Consider the following 18806-nt stretch of genomic DNA (forward strand, 5'->3'; position numbering starts at 1 on the left):
TGGGAGGGTGGGAAAGAAAGGGACGCAATTGCCAGTTCAGTCTTATTTCTCGCTAATTTAGCTCGGAGAGTTTTAAGCCACAAAGAGGGGATTGGCGGGGCGGGGGTGGTGGGGGATATCTGCGCGAAAAATCAATCGGGCCTTGCAGGCATGTTTGGGTTTTATTATTATTATTATTTCATTAATTACATTATTGTCTTTCCCTAGAAGCAGGGGCATCTGTAGGATATGGCCAAAAATAGCAGCTTAAGGATGCCACACAAGGGCTAATAGAAGCACATCTCTATTGGGCTGTGGCTGCCATCTCTATTGGGCTGTGTGTGTGTGTGTGTGTGTGTTTGTGTGTGTGTGTGTTTGTGTGTGTTTGTGTGAGAGGGGGGAGGAGAGAGGGAGGGAGAGAGAAGGGGAGAGAGTGGGAGGGAAAGAGAGGGAGGGGAGAGAGAAAAAGGGAAGAGAGAGGAGAGGGAGGGAGGGACAGAGGGAAGGGGAGAGAGAGGCAGAGAGGGAGAGAGAGAGAAGGGGGAGAGTGGGAGGGAGGGATAGAGAGAGGAGACGGAAGGAGAGGGGAGAGAGAGAAGGGGGGAGAGAGAGGAGAGAGAGGGAGGGAGAGAGAAGGGGGAGAGTGGGAGGGAGGGATATAGAGAGGAGATGGAAGGAGAGGGGAGAGAGAGAAGGGGATAGAGAGGCAGAGAGGGCGGGAGAGAGAAGGGGAGAGAGTGGGAGGGAGAGAGAGGGGGAAGGAGAGGGAGGGGAGAGAGAAAAGGGGAAGAGAAAGGAGAGGGAGGGAGGGACAGAGAGAAGGGAAGAGAGAGGAGACAGGGAGGGAGAGAGAGAGAGAAGGGGGGAGAGAAGCAGAGAAGAGAGAGGGGGGGAGTCAAGGGCTCTATTTGCAATACCTAAACCCAACCTCAGGAGCCTTCTGGCCAATTTACCTATGAATGCATTTAGAGCCCTGTATCTTAAACTCAGCAACTAAGATATGTGGACTTCAACTTCCAGAATTCCCCAACCAACTAATTCCCCCAAGCTCATTGGCGAAACACTGATTTAGGGCCTGAGAAGATCCCAGGCATGGAAGGAGGGGGAGGAGAAATGGCACAGGACAGAAGTTAGCCAAGGTCCATAAGCAGAGCCCCTTATCTCTACATGGGAGTTACGCAGATGCCGCTGACATTAGATTAAAGTCACCTATTGCAACTCAGACATGGGCATGTTTGTTCTTATTTAATCATTAGCCAATCTCTGTCTCCCCCTCCCTCCCCTGGCAAAACAAAAACCAAAAAAAAAACAACCCCCAGACCTGTACAAGGTTACAGTTTCCAAAGTTCCTCACTTTGGCCTTTAGATGCCACTTCCTTTCCCAAACTCTTCCCAGAAAAAAAGTCCGAGTTGAGACCATTGCTAGGACCGGGTAAAGGAAGCATAACAGCAGCAGACCCGAGGCTGAGAAACTTTGAGCCCTTGTTCAAAATCAGAGTTAAAATTTTAACACCCTCCCTCCCTCCCTCCCTGAGTTGAGACAAATCAGCCTGTGCCCAAATGCACAAAGAATATCCCAGCAGCGCTTAAACCTCAATGAAAATTGCCTAGTATTATTTCTAATGAACGAGGTTTCCTATGGAGTAATGGCTTTGCACGCACAATGTGTGGAATCCTTACGAATCATCGCCGCCACTCAAAAACACATCCCGGAGAAGCCGATTTTGACCACTTTTGACATTCTTGCCCAACACCTAATTCAGTACCTAATTTTGAAGGAAGCAGCAGCCACACTGTGCTGTTTATAGGCCTCCTTTCATCCCCGGAGTGTGCACTGGGGAGCATCTGCATATACACGGATGCTCAGCTGTTGACCTCTGGCCCTCATTCAAGCAGCAGCTTTTCTTGGAAGCCTGTATTAAATCATTTTCCAGTTTCCATCTTCCGTATGCCCCTCCCCACCGTAATTAGGAGAATTGCTCAGAATCAGAAACAAGCCCCAAGGAGGAAATTGACTTGTGTGTGTGTGTGGGGGGGGGAGGAATTAAGCCCTTGCTTCCAATTATTTTACCACGTGGAACAGCATACAATACTGCAAAGTCGCCTTCCTGCAAGAAGAGGTTATTGGTGATTACTGTACCATATTGTAGATGTACGACATCTTTGAGTGTCAGTTGCTGTGAATTCAAAGCAAGACTGAATAATTGTTGTTGTTGTTGTTGTTATTTTTGGTAGGTTGCTCCATCAGCCAATGTTTAGACTGGATTTAACCTTTTTAAAAAATCCACCTATCAATTTCTTCCCAAGGACCTGAGATAATCAGGTGGTGTTGTCTGATGATTTTAGAAGTATTGCCACAGGATGTAAGCTGTTCCAATACAGCTGCCTTTTTGAGGTTGACTGATGGGATGTGTCAATGCCAATGGTGTTCAAGTGATGCTCAGATGTTTTGAGCTTGCACCAACGGTGCCTATGACGGTTGGCACTACCAAGGTGGCACAGTGGTTAAATGCAGCACTGCAGGCTACTTCAGCTGACTGCAGTTCAGCAGTTCGGCTGTTCAAATCCCACCAGGCTCAAGGTTGACTCAGCCTTCCATCCTTCCGAGGTGGGTAAAATGAGGACCCGGATTGTTGTTGGGGGCAATATGCTGACTCTGTAAACGCTTAGAGAGGGCTGAAAGCCCCATGAAGCGGTATATAAGTCTAACTATTGCTATTGCTATTTTGCCACAATCCTTCTATTCCTATTTGCAAGTCTTTGTATTTTGTGATTTTCTCAAGTTCTTTCTCTTTTGTTCTGCTGTCTTTAGGTACCTATTATTATATCTTATTTCTGATTGGCTCTGATGGAGGCTACCTATTGGATAATCAACGTCCTCCCATTTGCAGTCTTTTTTACAAATACAAGTTATGAAGATTAAAGGCTCTGCTGGTGCTATTATATATATATATTTTAAATTAATCATGCCATAGCTTTTAATCAGTAAAAAGCAAGAAAAATACTAATCAAGGGGCATTATTATTACCTAATTATTATTCATGAATAATGTGAATTTCAAAGTACACCCTAAGAAAAAAATACACTGTATGACTAAGAAAGAAGGCACACTTAACATAAATTCACACTGGCATCAATAAAACAAAATCTGCTATGAAAAAATGGCATTGATTCATGATTAACTTTGTTAACAAAAACAAACCAACCCATCCACTCTCTTAGAACCACAGATATTTAATTGTTAATGGACAATTTTTATGTGTGTGTGACTGAAAGTTAAAGGTACATCTGTTTATTTCTCCATGCCAGGCTGTTTCTGATACCAGTGAGTTATTGGATCAGTCAATGATAAGGAAAGATTAGGCCCTACTATGAACCAAAATGTGCCAATACTTTTGGGAAACAGATCCTGGACCATGGAGCATAAAGTAGGTAAAATGTTTTCAGATGTTAGGTTATTTTTATCCTTGTGTCATTTTACATCTAGGTGGGGGATGGAAGCTAACACCATTTTGGTCTTCAGCCTAAGCATCAAGTTTTCTGGAGCTATAATGTCCCTTTTTATTATAAGTGGTAACTTTTGTTTCTTATTTCACAGTCTCCAAGAAATTAAAAATATTGTAATCAGTTTTGAGTAATATACACATTAATTTAATATATTCAGTCAATCTGTCCAAAGGCAGCTGATGATCTATTAAAATATTTTCTCCCCATTGGACCATGAACAAAATATAGTTACAACAAGTATTAATATTATACTATGCATGGCAATGAATCTTCTGTCATCCATTACCTTAGATAGTGTGATAGCAAATAATGTTCATAAATATAGCAAACGGTCAGAGAAAAAGCTGATCTATTTCCTAAGAACCTTTTTCCAATTCTGGCAGGATCACCAACCATTTCTTGGCTGTTTATGTTAGTGTTAATTCTATAATAGACATGAATGCAACACACTTTCTAGGGTTGAAAAGAAATCAAGCTTCCATACCTTGACAGAAGGCAAAAAATATATTATTGAACAGCATGGTTATCAAGACTTTTTGTTGTGAGAGTTGAGAGGCTTTTTCTATGCAGTATTCTAAAAATATTAAAGGTAACATTGTTGTAAAGACATATACAGGTGTTAATATATGGTAAGTAGGTAGTTTTTTCTCTCGTCCCTTTTGGATTACCATATGTCCATTAAAAAATTAAAGAGTCTGAGGAAGGATCCGAGATCAATCACCTAAGCAGATTGTGCAGTGATTTCTATGAAGGGACCACACAGAAATGAGTTTGGGAATATAGACACATGTGCCCTCTGAACATCTTCCACATATATAACCATAGTCAGCTCTTCTGTCACTAAGAAGATACAGAATTCTTTCACTTGAATAGTTTAAGGTCCCCTTTTAAATCAAGCAACAATTCAGACAAAAACCAACTTAATCTTGCAATCCTAATAGAGACCAAGTTAGAGGGCTCGATTAGAACTTTGCTTCTAAAGACAGTCCAATTTACCTAGGTCAGTTTAACATTTTATTGGATTGTGGCCATTTCGGAGAAATTGGTGGCAAAGAAGCATGCTTTAGTTTTAAACCTTAATTAAGAAACACGTTCTGTGATATTTTTATTTAAAGTCTCATTGAACTGCAATTGCAAGATAAACACTGAATCTAGATTATAGATTAGCCTAAGCAAAAGGAAGCTCCCTTTGCAGTCATTCTTAAAATGGCATTTTTGATCGCTTCTTCTGCCAAAACTCCAGGGAAATGAATATGTACGGGTCCCAGACTGCTTTGCAAAAAAACCGACGGTCAACAAAGGTTCCCACAAGATACCATTTCGCTAATTGATCCCTGTATACAAACAGATCTGTGGGTGTCTTAGGGAGTATTCACACTTGCTATCGCCAGCTGCCCTTTTGCGTTCAGTGGCAGACAGCAAAAAAAAGGGGGGGGGATTTACTCTCTAGTGCCTAACACTACGCTGTATTTATGTCTGAAGGACCCTGGATGAGCTGATGGTGTTACATTGCAATGCAGTGCAGATATTATAACACAATCCCCTCACCACCACCCCAAAGAAGCCAGTTAGAAGGGTACTACTATCAGGTTTCAGGAGATGAAATGCTATAAACAAAGCCAGACACAGCCCAGTTATTATTTACTTTTAGGCCCTATTGATTTCAATGGGGAAGGCTGAAGTCTGCCTTTCAATCCTCCCGTCACAATCAATGGGACTTAAACGTGCCTAATCGAGACCGTAACTGTGCCCTGCATTATTAACCGATCGCATCCGTCTACATACATATATTTAAGCGTTCGCACCCTGCCCTCGCTCTCAACTTGACGCGGTAACTCCCGTTTAAAGAAGCCCATATCGGGGGGGGGCAAAAAAAGAGAGAGAGGGAGCGAAAGGAAATAACAAAAGTGTAAACATCAGGGAAGGTGCGAAGCGTACGCGAATTTGCACGCTGGGGAGACGCGAGGAGGCCAGGTTTGGTTTGCAGGCGTCAAATGGGGGGCAGGGGTGGGGGGCTGTTTTCGTCTGTGGTTTAAGCGCCCGCCCGACGCGCAGGAATTGCGCCGCGGAAGAAGGGAAGCTGTCTCCCTGCTCCGCAGCCTCCCTCGAGGGAGAAGGGCGGGAGGTTAATAAGGGGGCGATAATTGAAGCACCCCGGGTGTTGACCGAAGCCAGGGGACTGCTCAGAGGCGCCAACATTGCCCGCCGTTCTTGCAAAGGGAGGGCGCCACTCCTTGATCACCAACGTGGGTCCGGCAGTGTGTGTGTGTGTGTGCGTACGGGGAAGACTCGCGTGTCTATGCGTTAAGAAGTGACGGGCTCCTTATAAAGGGCTCTTTCTGTATTCCTAACTATCCCCCGAAGCTGGGGGTAAGGGGGGGAGGATTTGCCCTTACCTTTCGGCCTCATAGGCCCACCTATACGTCTAATGGTAGATACTGTACCTTAGTGGGATTGTCTAGCTCTCTTTTACTCTCGCGGCCTTCTCTCCCCCCCCTTGTGATGTTTCTCCTAATTGAAAATCGTTAAATTTAGGGGGTGGGTGAGGCAGGACCGGGAGAGGAAGAGAGCTAGTTTTGCATAAGTGTAATTTATCGCAAAGGTGAAAACAATTAACTGGCCTTTTCCTCAGAGCGACTATGGACTCCGGGGACCTTTCATCCCCGTCACCCTCCTACAAGGCGGGTTATAAAGCTGCGCTGCATGTTTTTTTGTTTTCGCTGTTTTTTTTTTGTTAAAAATGACACCTACCAGACGCTCCCATTTTTTTTTTTTTAATAGAGCGATTTCTATCTGGGCTCAGAGCCTAAATCGACATTAAATATGAAAAGAAACCAAGCCCGTCTAAGCGACTCTTCTCGCCCTGTGGGGCTCGAATATGCATTTTTAATGGCTCCAGGAAAGGAGGGGGGAGGCGGGGGGGGGGCGGCGGAGGAGAAGAGGAAGAGAAAGCAAGGCTTCTTTCTTCTTCTTCTTCTTCTTCAACGAGGCGCTCCAGCCCGTCAGTGCCGCCACCTTGCCCCACGAAGCGACTAACCCAAAAATTGTGGGGTTGCCCCCTAAGGTTGGAGATCTATGACTTACCATCTCTCGGCTGCTAGAAGGGCCACGGCCCAGTGTGATGATTTTTATTTCTCCCTCCCCGCCCTCCTCCCCCCCTTATTCTCTCTTCTGCCCAGCTGACCGGAATCCCCGATAATTGGTTTTTTTAAAAAAATAAAATAAAATAATGGATAGAAAAGGGTGCTTTCTTTTTTTCTTCCTCCTTCCCTTCGCACCTTCTCCTCCCTGTTTTGCTGGTCTTCGAGAGACTATATTTATTTACTCCCTGAATCAGTTCTGCAAATTTCGCTACTCGGGGAGGGGGGGTGGGGGAATAAAACGGGGTGGAAAATGGAGCAGATGTGGAGGAAAAGGACCCCACCATCTGGCCCCAAGATCCGAAACCATCAGATGGCAGAGGGGCTTTGCATACGAGGTAGGCAACCCCTTTCGTTCAAATACCCTCCAAAGGGTGATTTCAGCAGCTGGAATCTTTCCGGACGCTCCCGTTTTTCCGGGCCATGAGTGGTAAAGGATCTAAACCGCGCATTGACTTAGATAGGGAAGGGGGCGCCAATGGAGATCCTGCCCTCAATCCTGAACTGGGCAGTATGGGTCCCACTTTTGAACGGAACCAGGCTGATTCGCAACAAGTGAGCCGAGGCTAACGCGCCCAATCTCCAAACCGGACCGATCCTGGCCCTCATCAATCGACTAAAGGCTGCAATGTCAACAGCATGAGTTGAATTTCAGGTTTAAAGGCTATAAGAGCATATGCACCAAAGACGAATTCCTTGTGTGTCCAATCACACTTGGCCAATAAAGAGTTCGGTGCTGTTGTGTTGTGTTGTGTTCTCTTCTCTTCTCTTCTAATCAATTCTCTCCTCTATTCTATTCTATTCTATTCTATTCTATTCTATAAACCCTCGGATAGCCTGGGTATTTGGCCCTGCAGACAAAATGGTGATTAACAGACAATATTTTTTTTTTTGCTCAGGGTTGAAACGAGGAGGGGGTCTTTGGTGCTCTCTGACCTTGGTGGTTTTCACGGCCCAAACTAAGGCAATGCCACCAGTGCTTAGTATGAATTCCCGATGGATGTCAACCTTCCCACTTTTCGCCTTAAGAAAGTTGGAGGCTAAGTGACAGCCGGCAAAGGCGCACCCTTTCCCGGAAAATGGAGCCGTTCCGCGGCGCTTACTCCAGGGCATCGCACCTCGCAGCCCCTCCCCCAAGTTGCCCTGAAGCCATCCTCGAAGTATGACCCACTCCTCTCCTCCCCCCGCCTTTTCTTCGGCCTATTCTAGAATAAGGCCATTTGAAGGTCAACTCTTCTGGAAAAAAAAAAAAAGCAAAGCGAGGGGATTCCTTCTCAGCTATGGCTCCAGTAATCCCATCCGAAGATTCCTCTGCTTCCAAAAAAAGGAGTGTTTGAGGAATCCCCAAAAGGAATCGAGGACTGTGCGTTTTTCCACCACATTTCACTTACTTTTCTAGCATTTTGAGAAATCAGATTAAAACATTTGGTCATCTGCAGCTACCATCACATGGGGAAGGTTAAGAGAGCGAGGAACCGACCATAAAGAGGCGGAGGAGGGAGGTTTTCCTTCCTGGTCCTGGCGCTTGGTTTATTAGGCTTGCTGATGATAACCCCCCGCATAAAAGTCTGGTCGATATGCATTTCAGACGTTTCTCACGTTAATTATCATCGCTATAAGAACGAATGAGAAAGTGGAAAGGGGGAGGGAGAGGAAGGAAAGAGGAGGGGAGGAGAGAAAGAGAGAGAGAGAGAGAGGGGGGGGGGACCTCATCTGTGGATGCGCGGTGTTTCCAAACTGCCTTGTTAGGAAATGGGTGACAAGCGTGCGGGCACACACACACACACACACACACACGAACAAAGGACGCCTATCTAGCCACGTCTCTTCTCCTAACCCACCAGCTCACAGCACAGCACAAACACGGGCGTTTGCATCTCCCCATCATTACCCGCGTGAGTTTCCCACAAGCGAGCGGCTGGGCTCGTAATTAAACGAGCAGGAATGCTAATTAATAATAAATCACTGGCAGACGTGCCAGATAAAACTCCCCTCTTTCCCTGCCTTCCTCTCTCCCTCCCTCCGGGGCAGGCTTTGCAAGCGCCCGGGAAGACAATCAAGGAAGCCGGGGATGCAAGCAAGCGCCTCTAAATATATACAAGAGATAATTGGGGGCAGGGAAGGGTAGGATGAGGACGGAAGGGGAAGGGGAGGAAAAAAAAGATTTAGGAGCTCAGCTCCTTTCAGCGAAAGTCATCGCTGGGAGCCACTCGCTGGCTTTCTCCCCCCCTCCCCCCTCCCTAATCAATACCAGCCAACGATTAATTGCTACAGGCCAGAATCCATCAAACACAGGTGAATGAAGCAATTGTCAGAAATAGGCGGGATTCCCCCCCCTCCCTTCCTCCGCCCGCATTTTCTGAAATACATTTGTAAACATTCCTGGATGGCTTCCTAGCTCTGCAGGAAATCGGGCAGCTTATAAACAAAAGGTCGCCTCGGATTTAGAAGGCAACGCGCTGCGTTTGACAGAGGCCGCCAGCAAATAGCAAAGGGAGAGGCGCTGGAAGGATGGTCGTTACCGTATATCGTTGCGCATTCTTGCGCCCTGCCTCCCCCGTTTATTGCATTTATTGTTTTTATTTTTTAATTTCCCCCCCCGGCGCAGGCGCGAGAGGCCAAACAGCGGTCGAATGCATCCTTTGCAAGACTCCTTATTTGAGAAATCACGCGTGTTCGCGAAAGGTCTCAACAGCTTTAGACCTTTAAACGCTAGGCAGTCTCAAGCGAGGAAGACCGGCCGGTCGCCGCGTCCCCGTAGGCCTCGCCCCGTAAGTGAAATCTTTCTCCAAACGGATCCCTTTTTCCCTTGTCCGGAATGGGGGCACGGTGTATTTTTCCGCGACACGCATAACAGTGTCAAATGGTCGAAACTCCTGGCCGAGTGTTATTAGAACAATAGAGGCGCGACTTCCCGCCGCGGCCGCTAGAGGATGCTGGCAAACAACTCGGCAGACATCAAAAGAACAATATCGGCGTACCCACAACACAAGTGATTGTTCTCGCACTCTTCGCTTCGAATCTATCCAATCTGTTCTGCAGAAAATAGCGCCCGTTTCTTCTTCCTCCCCCCTCCCCTCCCCCAAAGCCCTTCCTCTGAAGCATTTTTTTTTTTGGGTGGCTTAAACGCTCAACGCCTCATTTTTCACAACCCAATCGTGAATTTTAATTGATCCACCAACCCCCTTCTCCTCGGTGACTTTGAAATGACACACACCAATAAGTGAAACAAAGAGGAAAGGGAGTCCTGGGAGAAAAATATGCATTCCCACACCTATCCGCATTAAGCACGGACGCCCCACTCCCCCCCCCCCCGGTTAACCTCGCACACACGGTCTTTCAGGCTTTAGCCAAGGGGGAAGCCGCACTTCGGCGTTGTACCGCACGCGTGTCTAGCGGTACACACATAAACACAGAGTGCTGAACGGAGCGCAAAGGCTGGCGTTGGAAGAACACGCTCCTTTCAAAGCACAAGGAGGCGTACCTTCGCCCTACGAGGAGGGGAATGGAATCAAACCCCTCCTCCTTCAAGAAGTTTACAGAGAGAGTGTTGGGACAATGCACACACACACACACACACACACACACACACACACACACAAAGCCCTTTTGACCCAACGCAACCTTCGCTCCTCCAGAAGAGGTTATAGCCTTCTGACCACGGCTGCTCGAAGGTTGGAACCCCCCTCCCTCCCCAAGGGATCTGAAGGAAGAGAAGGAGTCGCCCTCCAGAGCAACGGAAGCACCAGGCTCTTAAGCCCAGGTTGGAGGCAGCTTAAAGGGAGGGCGTGTGAAAGTGACCAAGGTGTTGTCTTGTTAGCATCCCCATCGGAAACCGCGAGACAAGGGTCATGGGATACCCGGCCAAGTTCAAACGCTGGCCTGGGCGCTCTTAGAAGGAGAACTCCAGCCGCCCCTCCGGACGTATAGGGCGCTCTGCTAGTCAGTCGGCAGGCACGTGAACACAAGTTTTCCCTCCCTTCCAGAGCCACCTCTGGACATTTGGGGGCTCTTTGGGGCCCCCCAGGCGAGCCACTTACCCGCAAGTCTTAAGGCTGACATCCTCTGGAACTCGGGTTCCTGCAGCCATTTCCACATTCTTCGGAAGGTCTCCCTGCCCGATTTCAGTTTACTCCAAGGCTTAGGGTTCCTTAGAAGGTCTGAAAGGGTCCCCTGAGAACGGCACAGCACCCGCTGGGCGAAGATGGCCTGGGGGATGCTGTAGCGCTTCAGCTCGGCGGTGATTCTCTGCGCCACTTCTTTGGTGTTGATCTCCTCCAGCTGGCCCGAGTTGCTCACCTGGCCGCTGGAGGAGGAAGGCGGCCTCTCCCGGCTGGAGGCCAAGACGGGCCCGTGGGGCTGCGGGTGGCCGCCGGGGTGATGCATCCCGTTCAGGTGAGCCATCATCGGGGCCGGAGGGGTGGCTAGGCCCCGCGAGAGGTGTTGGTCGCTCCGGGTCAGCATGGCCGGGTGGGCCTCGAAGTTGGGGCTCAGCATCTTCTCGGGGACGGCCGGCCCGTAGTTGTGGAGGCCCTGCTGGGGGTTGTGGAGGGAACCCAGGCCGTTGCCCAGCGGCGAGAGGCTCTGGCCCATCCCGGCCATCTCTTTGTAGGGCCCGTAGAGGTTGTTCATGGCCGGGAGTCCCCGCTCGTCGCGCATCAGGGTGAAGCTGCCGCTGACGTTGCCCGAGAGGCGCTGGTGCTGGTGGGGATGATGGGCGTGCGGGTGGTGGGCGTGCGGGTGATGGTGATGGTGGTGGGCGTGCGGGTGGTGGAACTTGTCCGAGACGGTGGAGATGGGCGGCAGGGGCTGGAGAGGCGTCAGCGTGGTGTAAGTGCTGGCCATACCCAGGCCGGGCGGCGAGGAGTCGCAGGGCATGCTCATGGCGTGGTGCAGCGGGATGGAGAGCTCCGGCCGGTAGTCCCCTGCCCCGTCCAGCAAGGAAGCCATGCTGCTCACCATGGCCGAACGCGAGGAGGCGGAGGCCAGCTCCTGATGGGAAGGCGGCGGGCCCGGGGGAGCAGGCGGCGGGTGGACCCGGAGCGGGCCGGCGCTCCTGCCCGGTGGGTGGTGGTGCGGGCTTGGGCTGCCCATCAAGTCCTGCTCAGGGCCGGCCGGCCCGTGCAAGGGCCCCAGGCTCTCCATTGTCAGCTCTGGGTTCATGGCGCAGCTCTCCAGCTCTTTGGTGAGGCATCGATAGGGGGTGCAGACAGCCTTCATTCAGTCCATGGGGCGAGCCGGCGGTGGTGTGGCGGCGGCGGCGGCTAAGGCGGCCGTGGCTCCAGGGGTGTGCTGGGCGGGGGCGGGGAGAGAGAGCGAGCGAGCGCTCCGGGCGCCCGGTGGCGGCTGCTGCTTGCTGCTGCTGCTGCTGCGGTGGTGGTGGTGGCGGCGGCTCCTTTCCAGCCCAGCGATTCGAGCCTCTTGCCGCCTCTTGGCTGACGGCCGGGGCGCGCAGGGAGGGGGGGGAGTCGCTGTAAGGCCTCTCAGTTGTACCCGCGGGGGGGGGGGAAGGAAGCCCCCGGCCTTGCCGCGCCTCAGCCTGCCCAGCGCCGCGGCTGCCTCCTCGCCATGTCCGAGCCCTAGCCTGCCCTTCCGTCTTCTGCTGGGCTAGCGGGAGCTGTCCAGAGTTGCGCTCGCGCTTCGCCTCCCACCCATCCCTCTAGCCCGGCCCCCCGCGCGCGAGGAGGGAGGGGAGTGGGGGCGGGCGCTCCTCTCCGATTGACCAGCCTCCCGCCCAATCTGCGAAAAGCCTTCCAGCAAGCCGGCCGACGAGGGAGAGGAGGGGGCGAGGGAGGCCCAGCTGCCAAAGCTCAGCCAATGGCGAGCCGCCAGGGGGGCGGAGCCTGGCCGCGGGAGGCTTCAAGCTGGCCTGAGAGATTCTCAGGCGCCGGCTCTCCAAACGCCGCCGAGAGAGCAGCGCGAGAGGATTGAAAAGAGGCTGCGGCCTCCGGGCTCTCTTCACCGGGGGGTCGAGTCAGGAGGTCGCCCCGCGCTTGGGCACGAGCCGGGACCCGTGCCTCGCACAAAGGCAGCGAGGGGAGGGCCCCGTGGCAGGGCGGCCGAGCCACGCCCCGAAGCTAAATAACCACAATAATAAGAGCAACCGTAGTAGTAGCAGTAATAATAATAATAATCGCTTCGCCGGCTCTCCACAGACTCGCCTCGCGGGAGGGGAAAGCAGGCGGACGTTGTCCTTCCCGCTGAGGCAAACGGGGGAGGGGGGGGGGCTGTTCTTTTCCCGCCCTCCGAAGGGGAGTCTTGTCAATCCCGGCGCTCCGGCGGGCGACGTCCCGAGCGGCCTTTGAGCAGAAGCCCCCTCAGTGCTCCCGTCTGGAACGCCGCCTCGCCTTCCCACCTCGCCTCAGCCCCGGTCGCTAGGGCGGGCGCACTCTCCTCTCCGGGTAGAGGTTGCCGAGGGGGAGGCGGAAAGGCGGGCTGCCCGGGATCTGCGGAGCCCCCTGCCAGGCCGTCTCCCTCGGCTGCGCCTCCCGCGCGGCGGCTGAGAAGAACGCGGCGCCGAACTTCGCCGAAGTTGCCTTCCCGCGGAGAGGCCGCCGGAGCGCCTACCTGCTTTTCAGAGGCACTCGGGTTCGTCGGCCGGCCCTGCAACCCAGCGCGTTGGGGGGGGGAGGGGGGAGGAAACACCCAATAAACAAAGCCGCGTGGGTGCAGGTGCAGATCTCTTTCCGGACAGGCGCAAAAGTAGAGGCGACCCTTAGGTCGAGTTCTTTCGGATCCCAGCGCATCGCCTCCCCCTCTCCATTGCTGTTTCCAATGAAATCACCATAGAAACCTTCTTCCAGGAAATCTGCCCCACGGACACTACATTATCGTCAAGTTCCCGAGGACATTGTAAAGGGAGATCTCTGCCCCGGAGACATTCCTAACTAAATCTTGCTTTGCAGCCCGACGGAGAGCAAAGCCAACGCCTCCCGTCCTAAAAACAAGTGTGTGCTCGTCACAATGGCTGCTAAGTTCGGATCCAGCCCACCATTAACCTCCGCTTGGACGTTTTTATTGATACCGCTTTGGACGTGGGAGAGCTGGAGAGCCACCTTAGCGCCTCCGTTCCCCTCTTCCGACGGCCCTCTTTCCTCTAGGAAACAGGAAAGGGTCTTAGTCCAGCGTATAAGCACCTTGACTGGGTAATAAACTTGGGCTGGGCTCAACCAGGTGAGTTACACCCGCTGGATGGGAATAGCTGGAATTATCTCCAAATGCTTAGCTGGCTCGCTTGGCTTCCTTTAAGGTCTTTAGATTTCGCACAGAGAGGAAGTGTCTCAAAGGTTGCCTCGGGATATTTTTACATTTGAAAGGCAAAAAAAGGGTGCCTAGACCTATAATAATAAAGAGACCAGTCCGTGTTGTTTTAAACGATCGCGATTGTCCTTTAAGTAAATCTTAAGGGCCCGGAGAAACTCGATTCGGAAAACTTGCACGTAGGGAATGCAATAGGACTGACTGCGTTCCATTTTCGATTGATCTCATTGGCTGGGAATTAAATCCTTTCAAATCTTTCCAGTCCAGGCTGGGCCCAAGCCGCTTTCCAGGAAAGGCGCCTGGGCCTCGAGTTGTTCGGAGACCCCCATCCGGCACAAAATAAGGACAAAGAGGGACGTTGGTCGAAGAGGCAGTAGCAGAATCCGGTAGAAAACGGATGGCTGTAAAATAAACTCAGGGGAAGGGTTCCCAACAGTGATATATTTCCTGGCTTCTAAAGTTGCTATTTATGCAACATTAGCAAATACTATTTGAGGAAGTGGGTGGTGGTGGTAATCCAGGACTCTAAATACCCCCAGGGTTATCTGCCGATCTGTAATAGCAGCGTCCTAAGTTCCTTTACTTAAAAGTAACCCCATTGGGTTTAGTAAGGTTCAGCTTGATAGAGTTTTCAGATTGAAATCTTCCCATTTTAGTCTGGAATTCATCCTTGTCAATTTAGTAAACGCGCCTGCAGCTTCACTCTCCAATAAGCGGGCAACCTGGACTGACTTTACATGAAAGTAAAGCTCGCTGGATACCGCACGGTTGGGCCACTTTAGGACTCTTAACAGCTAGCTTTGGCCCAGCCTTGCCTCCTTCCATTGCTTTGGTGAATTTCTTGAGTAAGAGGAAGCGATCGCCCTTCAAAACCTGCTGGACCCAGCTTGGCTAAACCGGCAGTCCAAAAGTTTCGGCTTCTTTACGAAGGCTGGGGGAGGGGAGGCGTGGGGTGTAAGAACAGGTTGCCCCCCGAAGAAGGGTTGAGCCCGGCTGAGGTTGCGCAGATGTTGCCTTTGTTTAAAGAGACAGCAATTAAGGAGAGGGGGGCGCATAAGTTTGAAAAGCGTGACCTATTTTCTTTTGATCAGCTGTCAACGGAAGAGCGGGGGGTCTTCCCATAGCAGCCCCTTTCCAACTACTTCCAGCTGTTAGAGAAAACCTGGCTTAGAAAACAATTTGGGGCGGGCTGCGGAGAAAGGAGTCCCACTTTGGGATTAGAAAGGAGGGGGGCTGCAAAATCAGCGTTGAGAAATACCGGCCAGCCCGAAGCGTTTTGTGTGTAGGGGACCCGCCGAGCTCCCTTCCTTCTTCTGAAACCCAAAACTTGGGAAGCCAGGTTTATTCTGAAGTAACCAAAACTGTGTAGGTTTTAACTGGGATTTGCTTCCAAAGTGAGTAAATGGGGAGAGATTACTCGAAGGTAAAGTTAAAGATCACAGATCGCGAAACCGATTGGCTAAAAAGAACAAAATAATAATAATCCCAAATCTCTTTAGTTAAAATAAAATCCATGCGGGGGATGGAATGTTCTTCCGATTAAATTGGCCTAAAATGCAATAAAATGGAAATTTTAGGAGGCACTTCTCAATGGGCTTATTCGAAAATGACTTCTCAGCCAAAGTACATAAAACCAGGTTATAAGGATGGCAACTGTAAATTCGCAGTAGGTTTTCCTTGTCCAGCTAAATTGTGGTGGAGATTTCCAAGCCTTTCTGCCTTTATAGGGCTGTAAAATCCCTCTTTCCCATGCATATATTATATAGGTAGGTGTACACACAAAAACACATTCATATCTACACACACACATACAACATACATACTAGGGAAAAATAAAGGATACAAAAATATTAATCCATTAATTTTCATTTTTGTAGATCGATTCAACAAAAAAAATATCCGTCACATTTTTACCCATCATCGTTTAGGCTCATACCAATGCTGCTTCATTCATTTCTGTTGCATTATATTATTCAATGAAATAAAAACGATTCTTATAAGTTAGTTATATTTTTTTAAAAATAAGCAATGCTGTTAATAATCTACTTATTGGCATTTTGCAGGGAGGACCTGCTACCATTTTTTTATTTTTATTTTTATAAAGATGGCTAGAATAGATCTGGCTAGTTTGCGATATTAGGAGGATCCTGATTTGGGTTTTGGGAAGAAAGAATTCAGATTTGAATGCAGGGAGGTTTTGCCTGACAGTCTCTTAGAATTTCCCTGATTCCACATCGCTTGATTGTAAGGATTTGTTTTTGGGGTGGGGGGAGGGAGTCTAAGTTTTTGAAGGCCTTTCTAAGCTTCTTTGGGGCAAAATTAAATTTTCTTCTTCTTCTTCTTCTTCTTCTTCTTCTTCTTCTTCTTCTTCTTCTTCTTCTTCTTCTTCTTCTTCTTCTTCTTCTTCTTCTTTTTCCTCTTCCTCTTCCTCTTCCTCTTCCTCTCCTTCTCCTTCTCCTTCTCCTTCTCCTTCCTACCTTGCCAGCTTTACACTTCCGGCAGAACTGATTCAGAAAAATGTTGGCCTTCCATTTTTTCCCACCCTTTGACGATCCAGTCGGAATCCGGTTTGCCACCAGAAGCCAGATATTGCCTATTAAAAATTAACCGCCCCCCCTACTTTCCAAGACTTCTGGAAAACCCTGGGGTTCCCCTTTCGTGCCCTGGATGGAAGGCGACCAGCTCAGTGGATGAAGTGACCAAAACAACCGCTTCGCCCAAGGAAAAGGAAGTCTGCCTTGGCGTCCAAAGGATTATTTACGCCAGAAGAGCCGTTTGCGTTTAAAATAGGCCCAGCTGAGCTCGGGTAAGAACTTACTTCCAAAGAAGAGCGCGCCTTCACGCGGGAAAGCTCGGAGCTTCGCTGGCCGGCTCTGGTGTCAAGCAGGCCGTTCCGCTGGCTTCCCGGCGCCTCGCTTTCCAAGCCCTTTAAAAGCGCTTTGCGAACCCCTCCGTTGGGCGAAGGCTTGGAGGAAATGCGCGCGCCGGGAGGGGGTGCCTTATGGGCTTGACGGCCTGCCTTCGGCTCCTGCCACCCCCATCCTATTCCCGAAGGGGCGGGGCGCCTTTCTCTTTCTCCGGGGAGGCGGAGAAGCTCAGGGGTGGATGCAGGGCGGAGGAGGCTGGAGAATGAGCGCAGCCGGGAAAGGGAGTCCCGGGATCACGTGGCGGGGGGGGGGGAGAGTTGAAAGGTGAGGGGCTGCGCATCCCCACCTCCGCCTCGATCTTGACCGGGTCTTCCCCGTGGCTCCTTCTCCCCAATCCTAAAGACCAAGGTCGGTTCCAGGGGATTTGGAGAGGAAACGATACGCGCCGTAACCAAAGCAGGTTGAAATGGCTTTGATCCGCATTGGAGATGTATCACTTGGGCCTTGCGCGCTTTTCTTCTCCCTGCTTCTTACGGTACTTTCCCCGGTTCAATTTTTTTAAATAAAGAAAGTGGGCCCCGTCCAGTTGGGAAGCGCTGCTTCGCCTTCTGTTAATATTGGAGAAGGAGAAGCAGCACCGCAGCCTTCGGCAGTTGCGCGCCACTCATATGAATGAGAATGAAAGAAGCCCATCGGCATTTCATATTTACGCCCTCTTCGTTATGTTTTATTCATCGGTAGGGCTAAGCCAGGGGGAAAGTTCAACCGCCTTTACAAACGCGCGGTGTTGGAAGGGCAGGAACCGACAAGGCCCAGCCAAAGGCCGGATCCTCGGAAGACTCCGCCCGGCTGAAACTCCCCAAGGCTGGTTCCGGCGGGCCCGTGCCTTCGAGAGATCTTAAACGGGGCTTGGAGAGACTCCGCCGGGCCCGGGCAAATGGCTCTCGGCCGCCATTCCCGACGTGTGTGTGTGTGTGTGTGTGTGTGTGTGTGTGTGTGTTCTAATGCAAAATATTAACCTACCCTACTATGCTCAGAGAAACACACAGGAACACTCTCAATATATATACCTACCCACTCTACAGTACACAATGTCCATATATACACACAGCATGCAGGTATATATTGTCTATGTTGTATCTATCCATATATAATAAATGAGTGTATACACATAAATGAGTGTATACATATATTGGATACATCATATTTGTGTGTATGTTGACAGATAAGTTAGAACATAAAATTTAGCTGTGCTACACTGCAAAGTATCTATCAACACACGCGCACGCACACACACACACACAAATATGTATATATCATACATACAACACACTCCCAGATATATGCATATGCTACTACATTGTATATATAATCTACATGTACATATATGTACACACACACACTATATAGACATATGCATATTTCACACTACAGCTGAGTAGAGGGGAGCATCTATTCACACAAAGATTACTGTATGTATCTACACACGTGGGTAGACTTATTATACATGCATATACACACACTATTCATATATATATATATATGTTTGTGTTTGTGTGTGTGTGTGATATGTATATGTATGCACGCTTTTACATGCAATAGCAATAGCAATAGCAGTGGACTTATATACCGCTTCATAGGCCTTTCAGGCCTCTCTAAGCGGTTTACAGAGAGTCAGCATATTGCCCCCAACAATCTGGGTCCTCATTTTACCCACCTCGGAAGGATGGAAGGCTGAGTCAACCCTGAGCCGGTGAGATTTGAACCGCTGACCTGCTGATCTAGCAGTAGCCTGCAGTGCTGCATTTAACCACTGTGCCACCTTGGCTCATTTATGCAGACAGTATGCATGTGCGCACACACACAAATATAATCTCTATAGTGAAATATTACATATTTCAGCCTTTCGTCCTCTGACTCTCTTCATCCACCCGTCCAACCACCTACCCACCCACCCACCGCTGCCTCCTACAGGTCTTTGTAGAAATGGGGAGGGGGGAGTAGATCCGAACTCTTGAGTTTGTAGGGCCTCTCTTTCATTCGGTCTTTCTCT

The 18806-nt window shown here is 50.0% G+C and overlaps 1 protein-coding gene across 2 annotated transcripts in view; it reads right to left on the reverse strand.

The window, feature by feature from the left end:
• Positions 1-16278, reverse strand: part of ONECUT2 (one cut homeobox 2) — a 96713-nt gene extending 80435 nt beyond the window's left edge. For both annotated transcript variants that reach the window (XM_032214709.1, XM_032214710.1), the window contains exon 1: positions 10667-16278. In XM_032214709.1, coding sequence (XP_032070600.1) covers positions 10667-11846 — 1180 coding nt within the window. In that variant the 5' untranslated portion in view covers positions 11847-16278. The remainder of the gene's footprint in view (positions 1-10666) is intronic.
• Positions 16279-18806: the final 2528 nt, after the last annotated feature.

This window comes from Thamnophis elegans, chromosome 3 (genome assembly GCF_009769535.1).
Source record: "Thamnophis elegans isolate rThaEle1 chromosome 3, rThaEle1.pri, whole genome shotgun sequence".
NCBI lineage: Eukaryota > Metazoa > Chordata > Lepidosauria > Squamata > Colubridae > Thamnophis > Thamnophis elegans.